A 21,306-nucleotide genomic window follows, 5' to 3' on the forward strand; every position below is an offset into this window, starting at 1 on the left:
TTCTAGAGCAATTTACTCTCATCATAAGCTATATTCTCTTTAAAGAGGATGTACCACCAGGTACGTCCTCTTTAACCTGACACAGGGATAGAACGGCGCCGTCACGGGGAAACCTTTGATTCTAACGGAGCTGCGTCATACAGGGGAGGGAATTCCCTCCCTCTGGGGACGGGCCGGCCTACCTCCAGTGCTTGAGCATCGGTCGGTAACCGTGGAAATGAACGGTGCCGTAAAGGGGAACCGGGCCGCTGGTCAAAAAACAGACCGCGGCACCGGATTCCCCGTGATGGTGCCGTTCTATCCCTGTGTCAGGTTACCTGGTGGTACATCCTCTTTAAGCTCGGTCCAGAATGTTCATTATAAAGTAATCAATCATTGCTCAGTGTCAACATTTTTTTTTTTAATATTCATTAGAACAATTGCATTTTGGCATTCTCCTTCATGAATGAATGCCAATCACAAAACATTTGATCAGAAGTTTTTCAAACATACAAAAGCAGCCCCTCCCTAATTACACGACTAGAAAACTACAAACATGTTCCAGTTCAAAGTGCATTGGAGGAGAGTGATTTTTAATAAAGGTTCTAAATCAGAACAAAATTATTCTGCTCAGCAACTCTTCAAAGCAGTGAATCCTTTCAGCCTTCATCAAAAAGGCCCACATTTTATCATTTCTTTGTACACCTTCAGAAATTTCTATTTTATCAGAATGTAATAAAAAATATTTGGATACGGACATCTCCTCTTTAAAAAAAAATAAATAAATAATGGATATTTCTTCACTCATGATATCTTTGACAATAAGCTGACATTTTTAGGCCCTGTTCTTCTTCATGTTTGAGAAGCCTCTTGAAGTGCATAGCAATAGTGGTCATGGTGTTCTATCATCAGACAGAGGCCTCCATTTGGCCATAATACCTTAGTGTTCCACAAAAAGCTATTTAAGGAATAATGTAGTGGATTGCTTTTTCCATACCCCAGGATACTTAAAAAAGTATCCATCAAAACAATTCCATATTAGCCTATGGATAACCAATCCCATTTGTTGAGGAGATACTGTACCTCAGGAAGCTTGAGTGACATTGCTGTCCATTTATGGAGACAATAACTGCAGCTTCCTGACCCCCGAAAGGTCGACATCTTCTTCCTTGGCTCTTTCTACATTACCACCATTGACTTTTAGAAGTAGACCATGTTGGTGAATTGGGAGGAGGTGAACATTGGCTTTCCTGGAAAAACTCTGATGATGTCCTTATCTATATATAAACTGACAACTTATGGTCAACTAAATCATCAGAGCTTCTTCAGAACTTTCTTCTGAAAGTGGCATCATATCCCACAGTATACTTTTAGAGAGGCATATGTTGTTGTCTTCTGTCAAAGGTATAAGTTGGAAGATACACCTCCAGCAGAAGGTCAAAACATGATGTAAACAGGGCCTAAAAATAACCTTCTTGGATTTCATGAAAAGCATAGTACTATTTAAGCAAACATATCAATACAACGAAACGGTGATGGGAGAGAAATGAAAAAACAATGGTGTCCTACATGAGGCTCTTCAGCTGTTGTGGAGCTACTACTGTCAACATGCTCAGAGTTGTAGTTCCACATCAGCTGCAGAGACACATCTTGGAGACAACTGTGATCTCTCAACAACTCAATCACCACTACTTCAATAATAGCTAAACAGCGCTATATCTTAGCACCATATATCCAGGCCTTAGTCTTCATTTCCGAGAAAGTTTTATATAAGTCCTTGTTTTTCTACAGATTTATCTCTTCATAGATAAATATGTCTTGTAATTACATTTAATAAATGCAATTGACTTTCACTCAAACCAACCTTTGGACGGAAAAGGTTTTTTACCCTTTGTCTCTGAAACCCACAGTATCATCCATCTAAAATGTCTTTGTTTTGCAGGTGTAATGGACTAATCAATAATAATGGCATTCAACCACAGAGAAATAAGTGTTAACGCCAATTTAAACATAAAAAAAAACAGAATTAGCCCATCAGCAGCCCTTTGATGCAATGTATGATTGGTCTCTAGAATAGAAGATTCTTTAGGTTTCATTGTCTCTCATCATTTGGATGTGAAGATGGATTCTCCTGAAAGAACTTAGAGCTCTCTGGTAGAGTGGCACGAACTTTCCTCTTCTCCTTAAATCGTCCAGAACGAGAAATCTTTAGGTTCCTCCTACCGGTGTTGGCTGCGTTTGACTTATCTGATTTGGCATCATTATTGAGTTCAGTTGCACCACCGGACATTGAATTAGGGTGTTGATTTTCTCTAGATCCAGGGGAGGAACTTAGAGATCCACCACCAATTCCCCACGATCTGTCCTCAGAACTTTCTGAAGTATAGACAGAAATCTCCTTAGGCTTTTTACGGACAGTCAGTGATTTCCACCAGTTGTTGGTGCTACTCTTTCCTGTAGCACTTTCTGCCATGGTTGGCTTTATCCTATGGTCCAAGTTGATATGAAGATGCTCAGTTTTTCCTAATCCACCTTCTGCACCAACCTGCAATATGAAGGAAGTTGGAGTCAGACACAGAGCTAAGTATATAGAATAGCTTTTATAAAGAATGTCTTTAAAGGGGTTTTCAGATGATACATTTTCAACTCTAATAAATGAACATGTACTGGTAAATGGCTATATTTTTTTTTAACCTTTCTGCTGTATTTCATGCTTCTACATCTGGTGCAAGCTGTATGGTCTTTTGTCTTCATTGCCACTTGTGTCATTATCTCAAAGCCAAAATCCTTTTTTTTTCATGAGTTGTGGAACGAATGTAATATCATATTAAAGGAGTACTGTAATTTTCTTCTTAAAAAAAAATCTTCCAGTACCTATTAGCTGCTGTATGCCCTACAAGAAGTTACTTTCTTTTTAATTTGACTCAGTGCTCTCTCCTGACATATCTGTTCTTGCCAGGAACTGTCCAGAGTTCCTGACACGGACAGAGGTGGCAGCAGAGAACACTGTGTCAGACTTCAAAGAATATACCACTTCCTGCAGGACATAAAGCAGCTGATAAGTACTGGTAGACTTTGGATTTTTAAAATGAAGAAAATTACAAATCTATATAACTTTCTAAAACCAGTTGACTTGTAGAATTTTTTTTTCCTCCAGAGTACCCCTTTAAGGCTATGTTCTTATAGACTTAATATGCTTCTGTATTAAAATATCGAATACAAAATACATATTTTTTTTTCAACTTTGAATTAACAGAATAAATGGCAGATCTCGGGGGTCCATTCAAAACAAAGGAGTTGGAAGTATTTCATGTTTCACTTTTTATACAATAATCCAAACATAGCTTTACATTAAACTTTTCTATACATGAGCATCATAATTTCAAGTGATCATTGGACACCTGTAGGGACGAGTCTAACAGGAAGTGGACAGACACTGATCGGACCAGGCTGTGTCAAAATTGATTGACTGGTGACGACTTCCATGAATTGGCATTTTTTTTTTCATAGTTTAGCGTCTAAAGAATTGAACAAACTGCAAATATTGGTCAGGTAGAGACAACATAATTTGCCTCTGACCTTTTTAATCAGACATGTGAGAAGGGTGTGTTGTGTAAATTCCCTGAAGGAACACATATATACAGATATAGACAGATACACACGTCAGTTTTTGGTTTCGGCTGTACTTTTGGTTTACTTAGTTACTTGGAGCTGACTGAGCGACACCCAGCAAAGCATAACAAGTTCTTTGTCATCTCAAACAAGCGCGAGCACTTCTTAAAAAGAACCTGGGTTAGTGAAACTGTCAATTTATATATTTAATCTATTACATATATAATACACAGGCTCATCAAGTCATGTCCATTGTTTAATCTTACTGTGTTGATTTAGGGAAAAGCAAAAACTGCTACAAAGAGAAGCCCAGTTGCACCATATAAGAAACAAAAACCTGATTCCAAATCTGTACATAAATCCCTTGATCAATGTTCCAGAAATCTAGAACCTATTGCTTGTAACATTATATTTTTCAAAAAAAGTCATCCGGGCCCATCTTGAATTTGTTACATGAATCCACTATTACAATATTGTGTGACAGAGAGTAACCTAGTGTTCCTGCCCCTTAAGAACGCCTGTCTGTGATGATGGTGAAACCGTCTTTCTTTTAGATGTGGAGGATGCCCCCTTGTTATCTCTACATAGATCTCTGTATTGTCCACTCATATATTTGTACATTGTAACCATATAGCCCCTAGGCCATCTTTTTCATACTAAACATCCCCAATTTTGATAATGAAGTGCATCCAGTCATATAATTTCCTTGGTCACCCTCCTCAGGACCTGCACCTGCATCCTTTACATAGATGCCCAAAATTGTAGACAATATTCCACGTGTGGCCTGCACAGTTTAGTACACATCACCAACTCTTCTTATAGGAGATTGAAGTCCTGTAAACATGCCCTACAGTCCTTAAAGGGGTATTCTGGGAAAAATAACTTTTCCCCTTTTCACAGGATGAGGGAAATGTAGATCACAGGGCGTCCAACCCCTGAACCCCCTGGCGATCTCCGTATCGGACCCCGTCGGCACATAACCCACTGCTCTATTCATTCCTATAGAGCAACAAAAAGAGTCGAGTACTCTAGAAGAGCGATGTACTCGGCTCTTTCCGTCGCTCCATAGGAATAAATAGAGCCGCGGGCCGCGTGCAGACTCGTTTCATAACAGGGCTGGCACGGTTTGATACGGAGATTGCCATGTGGCTCAGGGGTCGGACCCCCTGCGATCTCCTACTTTTTCCCTATAATGTGGAAAGGGGAAAAGTTAATTTTTCCAAAAATGCTGAGAAGGACATAACCTACCTTGTTTTTATGATTCATCTGACAACTCTTACAGTGTGCCTATTCTAGGTATCATTTTTACTATTTCCCCTTCCCTTATTACTACAGATGAGCGAACCTTTAGCACACTCGGATTCGCCCGAACTAAAACGCTCTGCATTTGATTTCATCGGGGCTGAAGAAGTTGTTCTCTTCTTTCTATTTATTACTTTATTGCATGTGGTATTTGTGTGGATTTGATCATATCAATAGGGAAAACCATTCACCATTGTGTAAAATATAGGAAGTAACTGATTACAATACAATAGGTTATTGATATGATAAAGTCCAATATGTCATTGAACAGGGAAGGGTGTGCTTAGCATGTTATCACACAGTATACAGAAATGGTTACACGGTTACTGTACAGAGGAGGTCTTTTAGGGAAATTGACACCTATTTCTGTGCGCTTTTTTACTACTACTAATACTACAATCATGCTGCATAGTTGCCATTTGAGAGTATAAAGGATCAAAGGTTTAAGATACAAAGTACAGTATGTTTCCCCCAACAAGTAGCAATGAGGGTGGTTGAGTTGCCATTGTATGAGTTATATGGTTAGGAGATACCACTAAAATCAATGTGGTTCAGTGACACATAAGTGTATAGCCAATGTGGTGGTGTCTTATCCAACTACCCAATCCTTTTCTTAGCCATCAGGGAACAGTCAGGAGACCACAATTAAATTGGCCACAGATTAAATTGTCAATCAGTCCCACTAAAATCAGTGGGTTCAGTAGATGTTAATCTGATATTATCAGAGGCCTTTTCAGAATGAAGTCAAAGAAGGGTTCAAGGTTTGCTTTTCTGAAAGGATTGTTTAAAAGGATCTGTCAGGTCCCTTCCAGGTACAGATCTGCAAATACAGGCAGATAAGTGTAACACTACAGCGTCCGAGGAAAATGCTACGAATAGATAGCTTTGGTACTTCATTTTCAGCGGATTACAAGGACCAAAGGACCATCAGCAAAGACGAAGGCATCTCCCTGTCACCTATCTGCCTGTGTCTGCAGCTCTGTACCTGGTATAGACCTGACAGATTCCCTTTGTCCTTTTGGATATAACAGATTCCCTTTAAAGGTGTAGTGCGGCGGTAAACAATTATTCACAGAATAACACACATTACAAAGTTATACAACTTTGTAATGTATGTTATGTCTATGAATGGCCCCCTTCCCCGTGACCCACCACCCCCAACCTGTCACGTGTCGACTTGTCTCCGATCTTCAGTCAGCGATGTCGTCTTCGGCCGAATCCCTCCGAGCGTCCTGAGTGCCGGCCGCCCTCTGCCGCGTCATCGGCAAAACTGTGCTCAGCTACTCGAGGCTGAGCATCTGATGATGCTGAAGAGGGCGGCCAGCACTCAGGACGCTCGGAGGGATTCGGCCGGGCCGTCCGAAGACGACATCGCAGACTGAAGATCGGAGACGAGTCGGCACGTGACAGGTATGTATAGCGCACCACACTTCCGGGTACACGGGTGGGGGTGGTGGGACACGGGGAAGGGGGCCATTCACAGACATAACATACATTACAAAGTGGTATAACTTTGTAATGTGTGTTATTCTGTGAATAATTGTTTACCGCCGCACTACCCCTTTAAACTGGCTCTACATGTTAGATTAAAGTTGCCCAAACCTACCTACTTAAGGCCCTATTCCACGCTGCCGCCACTATCCCATGTGGCAGCAGCGAGCGGTTGAGTCCAGGGGGGGACGTGGGGAGGTGCGGGTAGCTGCCTGGGTGATTGCTGATCGTCCGGGCAGCCCATAGCATACAGCAGCGGTCTGCTGCCACCGCTCCTATTCCACAGAGCGACGGCAGCAGATCGCTGCCATCACAGTGGTTTGTCTTTCAACTTGTTTGAAAGACAAACGATGCAACGATCAGCCGACATGAACGATGTCGGCTGATCGTTGCCTTCTATTCCACGGGCCGATTATCGGCCGATAATCCATTCCGTGGAGTAGGGCCTTTACTGGTTGACCATGTATGTTGCATGGAAGTCTCCTAAATCTCAATGGCAGATGTCTGGGGGAGAGAAGGGTTGGGTATGTTGCATTTCAACACGCTTAATCTCTTTATTCTTAAGGTAATAAGCCACTCACCCTTCTCCCCATTCTGAATATATACATGTTTATGCGAGAATAAGGAGAGATAGCTACTGGTTGACAAGCATACAGTTAACAGCTATATGAAGCATATGGCCAGGAAGACATTAAGACCTGGGAAACTAAAGGGATAGGACATGCTATAGGATTATTATAGGGTGAGGTTACATTGGTAATTTAGCCACCTAGCATTATTTTCATCAAGTGACCTGTCCCTGAATATTCCTGCTTATTGCTTGCAGAGCAAACAATCTATTGTGCCAGGAGCCTGGCATGACCATTGCTATCAGGGTTAAACATTTGGCACTGCTGTAAGGGTCCTGAAGTCATGGGAGAGTGATAAATATAATGGGGTAGATTTATCAAACATGGTGTAAAGTGAAACTGGCTCAGATGCCCCTAGCGACCAATCAGATTCCACCTTTCATTTTCCAAAGAGTCTGCGAGGAATGAAAAGTGGAATCTGATTGGTTGCTAGGGGCATCTGAGCCAGTTTCACTTTACACCATGTTTGATAAATCTCCCCCAATATGTATACCTCAAATGGCAGTCAGTCCCATGTAGTGTTACTAATATTATCACTGTGAAATACTTGCACCATACTTTTTCATAAGGGGGGAGTTATATTGTATTGAATTATATTGCAAAACCAGAGTAGGGATATTATATCAATTCATTTATATTTTCTTATTTCTGGATTCTAGATAAAAACTATTGAAGCATGATTTAGGATATTGTACTCATGTTCGACTCCAGCGAAAATCTTTTTCAGAAAGTTATATAGATTTGTCATTGACTTCTATTTAAAAATCTCATCTTCCAATACTTATCAGCTCCTGTATGTCCTGCATGAAATTGTATTTTCTGTCTGACAAGGTGCTCTCTGCTGACATCTCTGTCGTGACAGGAACTGCCCAGAGCAGCAGCATATTCCTATAGAAAACCTCTCCTGCACTGGACAGGGGTGGCAGCAGAGAGCACTGTGTCAGACTGAAAAGAAAACACCATTTCCCGCAGGACATACAGCAGCTTATAAGTAGTGGAAGACTTGAGATTTTAAATAGAAGTAAATTACAAATCTTTATAAGTTTCCCAAACCAGTTGATTTGAAAGAAAAAGATTTTCACCAGAGTACCCCGTTAATATATCATGCTCACACAAAACTCCTGTATCTCTACCCAGTCTTGGCTCTTCCTAATCTTCATCATCTTTATCACATCTGACCCTGCCCCATGCAGGAAAACGGAAAAGTCACTCTGACATTAGTGAATCACTTCTAAGACATATGAAGTATGCAATAGCCATATCCTTTCAAACAAGTTTGTCCTGTAAATCAGATATAGCTGTCAGTTTCAACACTTTTGCATTGTACTGTACATGATCTTCTTTATGAAGAACAGCTATACCATTTCTTTATGGTTACTATTACCCCTAACACTGTTTATATAGCTCTATTATTTGAAGTGGCCTTTCTGGCCCTCTTCAATGCTTCATGATGAACATTCAAAAACAGCAAGTCAGCCGACTAGATGCAACCACAGTGTGTACAGGTTCCTATGCAGAAGCACGCAAAGATTAGGAGCTCCGCTCTGAAACACGTTTCTGTTGCTGGTTTCTATGGACATTAATTTCCTTTATTTTAATATGATCCAATGAACTACAAATTTGAATGTTTCATGATACCAAGAAAGTCACCAATGCATTCAGTGGAGTCAGAAATAAAAAAATTACTTCATCTTCAACCAATGAAAAGATGCAGCAGGAGAATACCCTGTCGGCCAAAGGTGCAGAAGCAGTGACAAAATGTATATTGCAAATGCTGAAAATCCAGAATGCTCTTTTTTTCAATGAATATGCCAAATCTAAACATGGCCTTAAGGTTTTATGTGTGAGAAAGCAATGACTTACAGTTCTGCTGATGGCTTTACATAGCAACAGTAGGGACATTGGGTTCCTGAAGCCTTGCACATATTTTATCTAGATTCTTCTACATGTAGCCATTCTGATATTTACAATACAAGGGAAAATTACCTCCCTTCCTTACCTCCCCCCAAACATTAAAGTAGCCGCATTTATACTTTTGTCGCGTGCAATTCACACCATGTCTATGCAGCACATTGGGAAAAATTAGGGAAGAGCCCACAGATTTTAATAGCCAAATGAATAGATTTGCGTGGTATATCATGGAATTCCACCAAGTTCAATATGTGCAGAAAAATACAATGTGTGGGATACAACTGCATACATATGGGACATAAGGACTGTGGTAGTACCTCCAAATGACCAGTCACCACTCATGATGGGAATCTAACTTGCTGGCCAACGCTGTGGGTTCAATACTCATTCAGCTTACAGTTATCTCCCCCTATCACCCCATACACATGCATGCTCTTTTCAGCCAAGCATACGTGAGTTCTAAAAGAGTCAGAGGTGGCTTATCTCCCCAGTTTAATCCAACATGCCCAACCATTTCCACCAACATCTGCTATCAGAAGAGTTGGCCAACACTTATCTAATGTGTATAACCAGCTTTAATATACATCCAGGCGTTATCCCCCATAAAAGCATTTACAGTCTACTAACTTCCATAAAGCATCATACTATAACTACGGCTATTCAATGTCTAAATGTACTGAGCCATATTATGATGCCTATGTGAAAGTCTATGGAGCCTATGGAGTCATATGGAGATATATAAAGTTTTTTTTTTTTTTTTTGCATTGTGAGGCTGAATTTACTTATGGTCACTACTTATAGGGCCATGTGAGGGCTTGTTTTTTTCAGGAGAAGATGTACTTTGTAATGGCATCTGCCATACAATAAATGATGGAACCTCCAAAATATCATTTAAGGGGTGAATTTGGGTAAAAAAATGCAATTCCGCAAAATTTGGGGGGGGGGGGGGTCATGTTTACGTTATGTACTTTACAGTAAAACTGGCATTTTTCCTTTATTCTATAGATCATTATGAACACAACGATAAGCGTGTTTGCTAGGTTTTCTAACGTTTTACTATTTTTATTACTTTTTTTTGCAAATAGGTGTATTTAAAATGGCCCTATTGTGACTCTTATAGCGCTTTTATTTTTTCAACTACGGGGTCATATAAGGCATCATTTTTTGCGCCATGGTCTCTAGTTTTTAGCAGTAACATTTTTTTCTAAATCAAACATATTGATCGCTTTTTGTAAAAATTTTTATACATAAAATGTAATTTAAAAAAAGCAATCCTTGTATTATTTTTACTGCTTTTTGTTCATGCCGTTCACTCTGCAGGAGCAATATTGTTTTATTTTAATAGATCGGACAATTACACATGCTACAGTATATTATATGTTAATTAACTGTATTATTTTTATGTGTTTTATGTATAAAATGGGAAGGGGGGGTTGATTTTCACTTTGATTGGGGGAGGGGCTTTGGGACATTTATTAAAACTTTTATAGATTTTTTTTTTACACTTTTTAAGTCCCCTTAGGGGACTTTTACATGACTACATTAGATTAGTAACACTGATCACTGCTATGCCATAGCATAGCAGGGATCAGTGTTATCTGTGATCCTCTGATACAGCCTGCGTTTGGCAGACTCTATCAGAAGATTGAAGACCTGACTGCTGGGAGGAAGGTAAGAGACCTCCCTCAGTAAGAAAATGTGATCGGGACCCCCGCAGACACGCTGCGGGGGTCCCGATCGGTAAGTGACTGGAGACCGGAAACGCAGATAGCAGCTGGTCCTCACCTGCTATGGGACAAGCTCAGTTTTTGAGTCCGCTCCTTAGCCTGGGACCGCACCAGGGCGCCAGGGCATAAATGTAAGCCCACGGTTGTTAAGGGGTTAATAAGCTCTGGTAAAATAAAAGCTGAGCTGTCATTGGTTGCTATGGGCGGGGGTCAGTTTTGGTTTAAGGAAGGTTAATAAATCTGAGCCACTGTGTCAATTCCACCCATGGTTTTGGCAAAAAAATACAGACTAAAACACTATGGGCCAGAGCAACCAATCACAGCTCAGTTTTTTTTTCTACCAGAGCTCTTTGAGAAATGAAAGCTGAGCTCTGATTGGTTGCAATTAGAGATCAGAAAATCTTAGGCACGCTTGTGTTATCTAAGCCCGAATCCTCAGTATTTGATTAGTGGTGGTTGAAGAAGTTGGATGCAGCCCTAAGGCTACCTGGAAAATATAGATATAGCCATAGGCCATAGGCTGTATCCATGTTTTTCAGGACTCTCTAGGGCAGCCACCTTCAGCCACCGGCAATCAATTGCAGAGAGTGCAGAGCGTGCATGAGGTTAGCTAATCTCTAGTTACAGTAAAAAGTAAGACAGGTTTTGATAAGTCTGGGCCTATGTGTGAACGCAGCCTTACCTATAAAGAAGTAATACTGACAAAAAATAGCAATTTGCTATTATACTGGCTCAATAGCAGAATAATACAGATTATTGTAAACTCATTTCCCCCATCTGCCTTTATCTATACTGCACAAGGATAATGTGTGTATACACGTATCTAGGACAGCAGTACCCTAATTCTTAAAGACAATTGACAGGGAGAAAGTAAAGGGCCGCACTAATCACAGGAATCACCTTCCCCGCAGTCACCAGCTGGTTACTGATCACCTCTCTGTCAAGGTGATTTCTCAGCTAACAATTGACCTGCAATTAAAATCTTGCAAACTGCTGTATTTATTTTTATAAACAGCCAGAGGCAGATAAGTCATATCATACTGCTAGCCATTAAACATATTATTAAAAGTATGACCAAGGTCCCGTTTGTGTGGTTAGGATGTGCCACATCAGGTTATTCTGCATTTAGTGAGACCACACAGAAGCAAATATACTTAAGGCTACGTTCACACAGAGCAAAAGGGGCGGATTACGCGAGGAAATATTTCCGCCTGAAATCAACTGACGCTGAATTTCGAGCAGAATATAAGCAGAATGTAAGCAGAATCCCTGCTTATTCCGCTAGGAAAGTGTTCAGCTCGTAATCAGCTCTTGACAAATTCAGCACGGAATACTTGAGGAATCCGCGCTGAACCCGCATGCATTCAGCGCTGAAATTAAGCGAGTATTTGGTGAGTAAACTAGACTATACCAGAACATATACTAGAATCCTCCTCCCCCCCCTTTTTTCCCCATTTCCGCGCTGATTCAGCGCGTAATTTCCGCTTGTATTACGCTTGTATTCCGCAATGAATACGCGCGTATTCCGCGCTGAAAGAGAAAATCAGAGCCCCATTGGTTTGTAAAGGCTTCTTCTTCTGGCGGAAAGCGGATTAGTTCAGTGCGGAAATTCCACCGTGTGAACTGCAGAGCAGAATTTCCATTCAACACAATGGAAATTAGCTCTGCGCTTATTTTAACGGCTGAAATTTCAGCGCAGAAATTCAGCTGCTTTTGCTCTGTGTGAACGAGCCCGGCAGCATTGAGTCCAATGACAAGAGAAAAGGTCATTGCAGAAATGAAAGCTTAAAGGAAAATTTGGGGATTTTCCTTTTGTATTTTTTTGTTAAAGTCCTTTACATGGCCAATTGTTGGCCAAGTGAGTGTCTTTTCTGATAATTGGCCAATGTAAAAGGGCCAACGATCAGCCTATTGATGAGAAAATTTTGTCTGCTGTCCAGATCCCTTATGCAGGTATTAAAATCGTTGCCCTTTTGTAAACAAGAAATGTGACAATGATGAAATTAAAGGTTTGCATGATCAATTGTTTGAGTGGCCTAACCTGCCAAATAGGAGAGCGTGTAAGGGTGCAGTAAATGAACATCACTCAAGATCAGCACTTGTGATCAGAACCTGCAATTGTATGCTGGCTAAGCTAAGTAGGTTCAGACATGCACCTCTATTGGTAAGTGACAATTCCTTGGAGATCTGGTTCTTGTCACTCACATGAAGCTGGACACTGGTGACACATAACCAGCAATTTCCATTCCCAGTTTAAACACCCCCTTGAAAAAAACCAACACATACATATAAAAATAAATGAATAAACAAATTAATAAAAGAGTCACTGTCATGAAAAATAACTTTAGACATGTCATCGGACATACAAAAAGATGCAACAGCAACCTGCAAGTGCTAGAACTTAGGATATATACTCCCAAGGAAAACCTAAGAGAAGCCATTGTGAGTACAGGACCATCTCTTTCTGAGGACACCTTATTGTGGTGAGTACACTCTATTTGATCAAGTAGTTTGATAAAATTTTTAGAGCAGTTTTTTCATGTCAAATATCTATATCATGTATACGACTGCAAGAGTGTATATGGTAAGTCATATCAAGTTGTTTTTGTCTGTATTTTGAGCACAGTAGCGTATAATCTGCACAATGTGAACGGTGGTATTGAAGTCTTGGCCATTTTTTGCCTTTTTTGTCATCATACATGTCATAAGTTATTGATCAAAGCAGGTTTCACTGCTGAGACCTGCTGTGATCAGGAAATATATCCGGGGAGAAAGCACAGCAGCCATGCCATGTGATCCACTCCCCGGCCGGCCACTAATTCCAACAATGTAGTCTCATAGACTTACAGCGTCAGAATTAGTCATTACGGATATACGGCCAGGAAGTGGATCCCCCTGATGCTCGCTCTTTTCCAGGCGATATCTCCTGATCACAGTGGGTCTCAGCAGTGATACCGGCTGCGACCAATAACTTTTGACATGCTAAAAGTTATTTTACATGACAGGTACTCATTAAATAAATATAATCTATATATAGTATCTATATATATCCACAGTATCTGTCTACCTATTTACTTGCTTAAGCAAATGTATATGGTATGAATCTGTCTACAGTATCTATTAGAGATGAGTGCAACCCGAGCATGCTCGAGTGCGGTTGCTTGGCATTCGAATACCGGTGTATTCATGTAAGTTGCATGCAGCCCTAGGGAGTCCTGGAAAACATAGATACAGCCTATGGCTCAAGCATGCCTGAGAAAGGCTCCAGCTGGGAGCTGAAACGTCACATATTGCTGTATACCTGTATGGAATAAAAAAGACACTGTTTGATCTTTATCACACTTTGGAGTGCTGCAGATTATCTATCTATCTATCTATCTATCTATCTATCTATCTATCTACAGTATTTATTTATTTATTTATCTATCTAATCTACAGTATAATCCACTGTATATAGGATAAGCCTGTCAGAAACGTCATATTAGACGTTTTGTCATTTATATTTTTCTTATGTATTTCTATTCATTCCATTTATACATCAGAGACCTATATGTAGCAATATATTCAAATGTAGATTGTTTCTTTCCTTGTCAGTCATAAAGGCTCAGTCCTATGGAAACTTTGAGTGGAGTGACACAATGATGAATACGTTATAGTCATAAAGTCATCAATAACAATAATAATCTTTCACATACAAGATACAAAGTGTAATTATTAATAGCTGCACTAAAATCTGATCTATTTCAGTCCCATACAGAGATGGCTTACTGCTTATAATGACAAACAGGTAGTGGTTGCACTCAGGCCCTGTTCCTGCAATTGTGTTGTAATTGGCAGATTTTGCTTTATGGCCCTGGAGTTTATGGTGAAAAAAATCAATCCCTTGTTATTTTTTACTTTTTGCTTGCCACCAGAAGATGAAAAGGTTTTTGATTACATCTAAAGGTAAAATCTAATACTTTTATATCCGATACAATTGTAGCAAAGTTTCAGCTGTGGTTTTACCACTGCGACATTGCAAAAGGGTGAAATCGGCAGAACTTAGCTAGGTTCACACTATCTAAAAATGACTGCCGTCTTTCATATTAACAGCAAATAATGTCTGTTATTGCAAAAATAAAGGACGTTATTTGCACTATTATGAAAGACGGATGTCATTTTTACATAGTGTGAACCTAGCCTTAATCTTCAAAAGAAATTGCACTGATTTAAAAAAAATGCAATGCATGTTATATTCTATAGAAAATTGTTGCAGCATTTTGGGTGAGATTGTAAAATTTCATCCACATGTCCTCTGTACATACAGTACTCTTTTTCTAGTTCACAGGTCAAATCCACAGCCTTTCAGTCTTGTGTGCATTTACCTTGAGGCTATGTTCACACATAGTATTTTGGCAAGTATTTCGGTTAGTATCATCAACAGTATTTTAGCCAAAACCAGTAATGGGTTGAAAACAGAGAAAAGGTGCAAATCTTTATATTATTAGTTTCTCTGTTAGTTCCACTACTGGTTTTGGCTGAAAATACTGAACTCCTACTACTTGTATGTTTTAGCACTTCATATAGACTTGGTGGGGGTCTGTTGGCTCCGAGCTCCCAAACATGATTTTATTTGAATCTGGATTGAGGTTTATAGATTGGTGACAATGAAACACTTTGACCCCTGTCAACCTCCGTCCTCCGGCACACATGATGACGGTCAGTGATTTCAGTGTCACTTTAGGGTCTAATATTTTCATCAGGGGAAATGTTGCTGCAGGGGTACCTCTGGGAATTCAAGTGCTCAAAGGGTCAGGTCCCCTCCATCTCAGGAATCATATATACCCAGACAAATCTATATGATGATTACAGCTGAATTTGCCTATGAGATTTTTATGGAAATAATTTTCTAACATGCAAAACCTATTTTTATAGACGCTTCCTGAGACAGATGTTTTCTGTTTATATGGTTGTTTTCCCATTTCAAGATAGCAACATAATAAAATATATTGATGCTATATATGATTAACAATCTGATACCATAAAACAAACAAACAAACAAAGCAGAAGGCACAAAAAACCATGGGCCCATAATCTTGCTAATAATAAATCTGATCCCTGAAATATACATCATAGATCTTCAGATATTATAGTGCCAGTGTGGTCGGCTTACGCACTGGATACAAGACGTCTCAGCACTCATAGCTCTGTTTTCCATAGCCATAGGATCCCAGGAGGCCAATGCTCACCTGTTAGCAGCACCTCTGGGTTTACTTGTGAATCCTACAGGAGAAGAAGAGGAGGAGAACAGCAACAAGACCAGGTGATAGAGTCCAGCAGTATCAGCTACAGGTCCCTGGTCAGGGCAGCTGGTGACTTTAGGTGTCTTTGTGATTCATAGTCCTCAGTATAGGAGATCCAGGAGGAGAGACGCTCCAACCCCAGCACTGAATAGCTTGTAGTGTGCAGAAGGCTGAAGAATTGTACAGGTAACACAGGGAGGAGGAGGTGCCCGTCACACGTCACTGCAGACAACCCTGCACCTGTTAACCTCACTCCAGGACGGGAAACACTGAAAGGAATGTCAGCTCCAGACTCTTAGGGATGTGTTAAATATAATGACAATGAAGATTTGCGTAGATTAGAGGGCAAAAAAAATCTAAGATTGAATTTTAAAAAATGACTATGTAAAAATGCATAAAGAGATGCATATCCTCTAAGTCCATACTTCGTTATGTAGACTCTATGTTTTACATTGTAAAACCTCTATTATCTGAGGTCCCCCACAGAGGTAACTTGTAATAAGTATCCATTGGAAAATTTCCCAGTGTGTGCACTGATCCGCTACTGCCCACCAGAGACTAAACATTTTAATTTATTGTATGGAATAGGACAGGCTGCTGCCCACGGAGCTCTATAGAGCAAAAAATGTACTCCATGCGGTATCCGTGATTGGAAGTGTATGAATAGCAAATTCTACTAAGTAGCATCCATCATATTGCAGGTGTATGTGACAGAATATACTATATATCTCCGACAGACACTGCACAAGGCTGTGCCTAGGGTTTTAGCACAAAAACTGCAGTGGCATTTAAAAAAACAAAAAAAAATTTATAAATATGATGCCGGGAGTGGCAAGTGGAAAGTGTTTAAATCTTTGCAGGACTGTAATGACTACGGTGTTAGGCCTACGGTGATTATTATATGATGTCTTATATGCTGGAGCCAAAACTGTGCCATATAATAAAGCTACAGTATAGGCAACCCATGAGAATTTTTTTTCCATCCCTCCATATGTAATCGTATGTAATCGTACAATATAGGTACATAGGTCTCAAAATTTGCATCAGGCCATAATACAGTAGTGTGCACATGACATTGTGATGTTATTGAACTGAAACAAGACGAGAAGTGCACAGATTATGCAGCCATTGCATTTAATAGGTTTGTAGAATCCTGTTTTCAAAATCGGCACCTATATATTTGTAAAGTAGAAAGTCCAAAACACAAAGGGGGACATTTATCAAGGGGTTTGCGTCTGATTTTTGGTGAATAATTGCATTTTTCACCCATTTTTGGTCTAAGTTCTATTTATGAACCAGTATTCAACAGGTGAATATTTTTAGATGCGACTTTTTTTTAATTTGCCTGTTTTAAGTATTCACCCAAAAATTCGCATAATGCGGGATTAGCGCTTAATTTATAAATTTTAAAAAGTCGCATAAACAGGAGCAAGCTTACATCTGGTCAGAACCAGGTGAATAAAACTGCGCAATTTTTTCATAGTTGCGCCTTTTTATTTAGATACATTTACTATGGCAGTGCTACATTTTAATGAATCAGTCACAAGAAATTAGAACAAAATATACACCAATCCCCATTAGAATAGTTGCACTTATTAGACTCCTTAGTAAATCTCCCCCAAAGTGCATAACTCCTATTTCCCTTTCAGGCCAGTAGTTTGTCAACGGCATATTAATCTATTACTACAAACGGAGGTGATAGAGAATGTATAGGCCGGCAGTCACGCATGTGGCTTCTGCTCCAGCAAGGAAAAAGAAAAGTTATAAGTTATAAGTACCCCAAACTATAAAATATATCATACAGCTATATAAACATAGAAGATTGTCAGCAGAAAAAGACCATCCATCTTGTATTCCCTTATATTATTTGCTTTCTGCTTAGCTTAGTATAGAAATATGTTTATCCCAGGCAGGTTTGCATTTAGTTATTGTAAATTGACCAACCACATCTGCTGGAAGTTTGTTCCAAGCATCTACTACTCTTTCAGTAATGTAATATTTTTTCATGTTGCTTTTGTTCCCCCACAAGAATAGCCAGAAATCCCTCCTGGGAAGGAAACCCGTATTAATTAGAGGCAAACACCCGAAACAGCTGTCTCGCAACTGAGTTAGACTTTGACGCAAAAGGGTCTCCCCTGGTATTTCCCTACTTGTGTCCTAATACTCGCAACTTTGGGGGCTACATATCAGGGTGGTTTGGTGATCTCCCCACTGGAAGGCACCCCTTAGCAACAGGTTTCCTTCCCAGGAGGGATATCTGGCTATTCCCATGTTTTGAGACTCGCAACTGAGGCTCTACGAACCATTTTTTTCTTTTTTGCATAAGAACACTTCCCTCTTGAATCTTTAGCCCTTTAACAAAGAAAAAAATCTCTGCAGTCTGGAAAGCCAAGATAACAAAGGTCTAAAGGAATTAGTGGACTGGATAGTTTTACACTGGATGTAAGATGTTGTTTTCACATGAACCATGACGAAAAAATGGCCCCGCAAAACAGGAAAAGCTGCTGACAAATAATAACCGGACTATGGAACGTCTTCAATAGATTATAAAGTATGAGGAAACAGATTTGAATCCCGCTAACATTCTTTATAGGGCCTGTTCACATTACATTTTTGCATCTGGTTGAAACAGCCTGCTTTTTTTTAAAATGTTACTGTCGTTATAACTTTCAAAATTTAAATCCCCAGTAGATGGGATATAAAAAGTTTGCAATTTACATTCATTATTTTGTTGTTGTTATTATGGAAAACACGGCACTTCCTGTTTTTTTACTTTTTCTTCTCAAAAACCAGGAAACAGTCATAAAACAGGAAGTACTGTGTATCCCAGGCGATCTGAGCGCTCACAGAGAGAAGGCAGTCATTTGACTGATGGATGCATTGAGCCGTGACTCTGTTCTGTGTTCAGTCTTTTTTTTTTCAACAAGCATTTTTTTTTTTAAATCTGCCTTCAGGAGACTGGACCTAGATTTCTGGTAAGTTCAGCTTTGTTTTACAGCATGATAAGAACAAAAAAAAAATAATGAAGGTATATTGCAAACTTGGTTTATTTCACATCTACTGTTGATTTAGATTTTGTAAGTTTTAACGACAGTGACACTTTAAATATATTGGGTTGGGTTTTTTTTTACCACTAAACCAGGATACAGCAAGACAGAAAAAATATGTAGGTTCCATTTTTTTTGTCAGGGATGCAAAAACTTGATGTGAGAGCTGCCTTACCCAGGCATTCCTATTATATGGACTTCCTTCATTTTTGGAGCATCATTATATGATTCTATATGCGCAACACGTATAATGGTGACTGATAACTCCACTATCAGCTTCACACAGTTCCCATAAAGTTTACAGTGGCTCAAACATACAATTGTCAGCTTGTCTGTCCTGACAAAAACACTTCCCACAGCAGATTTATATCTGATACATGCATATTGTTATATACTGTAAGGCAGAGACAGAACCTGCCCTAAGGGTCCTTGAACATGGCCCAATATGCAGCCATGTAGGCCTGCAAATGAGCGTCGATCAGCAAGGTGCCTTTACACAGCAGATTATTCAAAAGGCCAGGCCGCCCAACAATGTATTCAAATGCTCTGTTTTTAGCCACACACCTCTTGGCTGAACCTGCCATTTGCGGGAGTGTGGGGCTCTCCCGATCATCCACCGACAGATGATGCAGGTGTAATAGGGGTCGGACGTGATGGAAAATCATGGCTCGCTACTTTGTTTCAGAAGAGATACGTTGCAGGGAGAGCTCTCTTGCTGCAACTTACCCCTCCCCATAGAGAATACAGGAGTGCTTCGCAGTGCCGCACATTCTTGTGGGTGGGGAGGACAGGCAGCATATAGGAGAGATAACTGATGGCTGAATGATGACCATCTATATTGGGGGCAGCAGGGGGGCATGTATAGTAGGGGCAGTAGGGAGGGCATCTACAATAGTGGAGGCAGCAGTCAGGGGGCCATCTGTTAAAGTAGGCAGCAGGGGTCCATCTACTATAGTGCTGGCAGCAGTCAGGGGGCCATCTATTTATAGGGAGCAGCAGCCAGGGGGCCATCTATTATAGGAGACAGCAGCCAGGGAGCCATCTATTATAATGATTATAGTGGGCAGCAGCACAGGGCCATCTACTATATGGGGACTGCACAAAAAAGGCCATTTACTATACGTGTGATACACAAAAAATGCAGATATAATATTTGGGGGATCCACAGAGGGGGCAATCTGCTCTATGGAAGATTCACAGAGGGGGCCATTTACTATATAGAAGCTACACAGAGGGACCTGATACTATATGGGGCCTGCACAGAGAGACCTGATATTATAAGTGAATTTTACTGAGAGGCATTATACTATATCAGAGCTGCATAGAGGGTCCTAATACTATATGGACCTTATATGTTATAGGGTCAACAGAGATGTACAGTTTGCAAAGAGATGAGGAAAGTGTGAGAGTGAGGAGTGTAAAATATTTGTCTGGCAGATTCTGCAGGGATGAGCCTTGGGTGGGAGAAGTCCTCCAGGCTGAATGGAGAAGAAAATCCAAATTGAGGAACTCTAACCATAGAAGAACACACGGCCCAGGGTACATTCAATCTGCTAACTTTTATTTTGGGGTGATTTTGATTTAGGGTAATAGGAAACGTAAATTGTAAATGTGAAAGTACAAAATCTTCAGAGGCAAAATGTGGTGTCCCACCACGGGTGTTGTTGATGTATACACCCTTTGCAAAAGCCTGTACTCTAAGTAAAAGTGGTGATGCAGTTGTACCTAAGTTTTGCCACTAGATGTCGGTAGTATGTATATTGTATGCTTAAGTATTGCACAGCTGTAGTACTCAAGGGGTTATTGTTGTTTGTGATTTGTGCACCAATGAGCGCTCTTTCCTCTCCTCTACCTATCTCTTTTCTCGTTCCTTCTCTGCACTCTCTTCTCACCCACTCACATCAGGTATTACATACCCTGTAGAAGGTAGTCTCATGGGGAGAGGAAGTTTTAGGGAGTCTTAGTCTGGTTCCTGTACGGAGAGGACAGAAGCCAGAATGGTCCCTACAGCAGTCACGTTGGGCCCTGGCTTATGCTAGGTCCCCTGTTAGAGCTAAAGTCCAGTGTAATCTGAGTGCGGTAGTGAACAGACGCACATGGGAAGTACGGACACTCTTTTCTTGAAAGCAGAACTTCCACACACTATGCAGTGCTAGACACTCTCAGAGTGGACAAGTCAGGGATCATCCCAGCCCATGCCATGAACAAGTCAAAAGGTGCAGGACAATATCCTGAAGAAAGAGGAACTGATCCGGATAGAGCAAAGTTGCTAAAAGCCTACGTACTCTATCTCACAGCACAGGTGTAACCAGGAAACCTTAGCCAG

The 21,306-nt window shown here is 40.3% G+C and overlaps 1 protein-coding gene and 1 long non-coding RNA gene across 2 annotated transcripts in view; one reads left to right on the forward strand and one right to left on the reverse strand.

Annotated features, from left to right (window-relative positions):
• Positions 1-379: 379 nt before the first annotated feature.
• Positions 380-16,106, reverse strand: PRR15 (proline rich 15). Its single transcript, XM_069958728.1, has 2 exons — positions 15,880-16,106; positions 380-2,524 (listed from the first exon to the last, which is right to left on the reverse strand). The coding sequence occupies exon 2, from the start codon at positions 2,450-2,452 to the stop codon at positions 2,072-2,074; it is 381 nt and encodes a 126-aa protein (XP_069814829.1). The 5' UTR covers positions 2,453-2,524; positions 15,880-16,106; the 3' UTR covers positions 380-2,071.
• The window catches only part of LOC138783700 (uncharacterized), a 106,559-nt gene continuing 99,775 nt past the window's right edge, over positions 14,523-21,306 (forward strand). Inside the window, exon 1 of the long non-coding RNA XR_011361735.1 lies at positions 14,523-14,596. This is a non-coding gene — a long non-coding RNA (uncharacterized lncRNA). The remainder of the gene's footprint in view (positions 14,597-21,306) is intronic.

The sequence above is a fragment of the Dendropsophus ebraccatus genome, chromosome 2 (genome assembly GCF_027789765.1).
Source record: "Dendropsophus ebraccatus isolate aDenEbr1 chromosome 2, aDenEbr1.pat, whole genome shotgun sequence".
Taxonomy (NCBI): domain Eukaryota; kingdom Metazoa; phylum Chordata; class Amphibia; order Anura; family Hylidae; genus Dendropsophus; species Dendropsophus ebraccatus.

Coding starts and splice junctions, on each gene's coding strand:
- PRR15 (XM_069958728.1), bottom strand. CDS start 2,452: ATGGCAGAAAGTGCTACAGGAAAGAGTAGCACCAACAACTGGTGGAAA.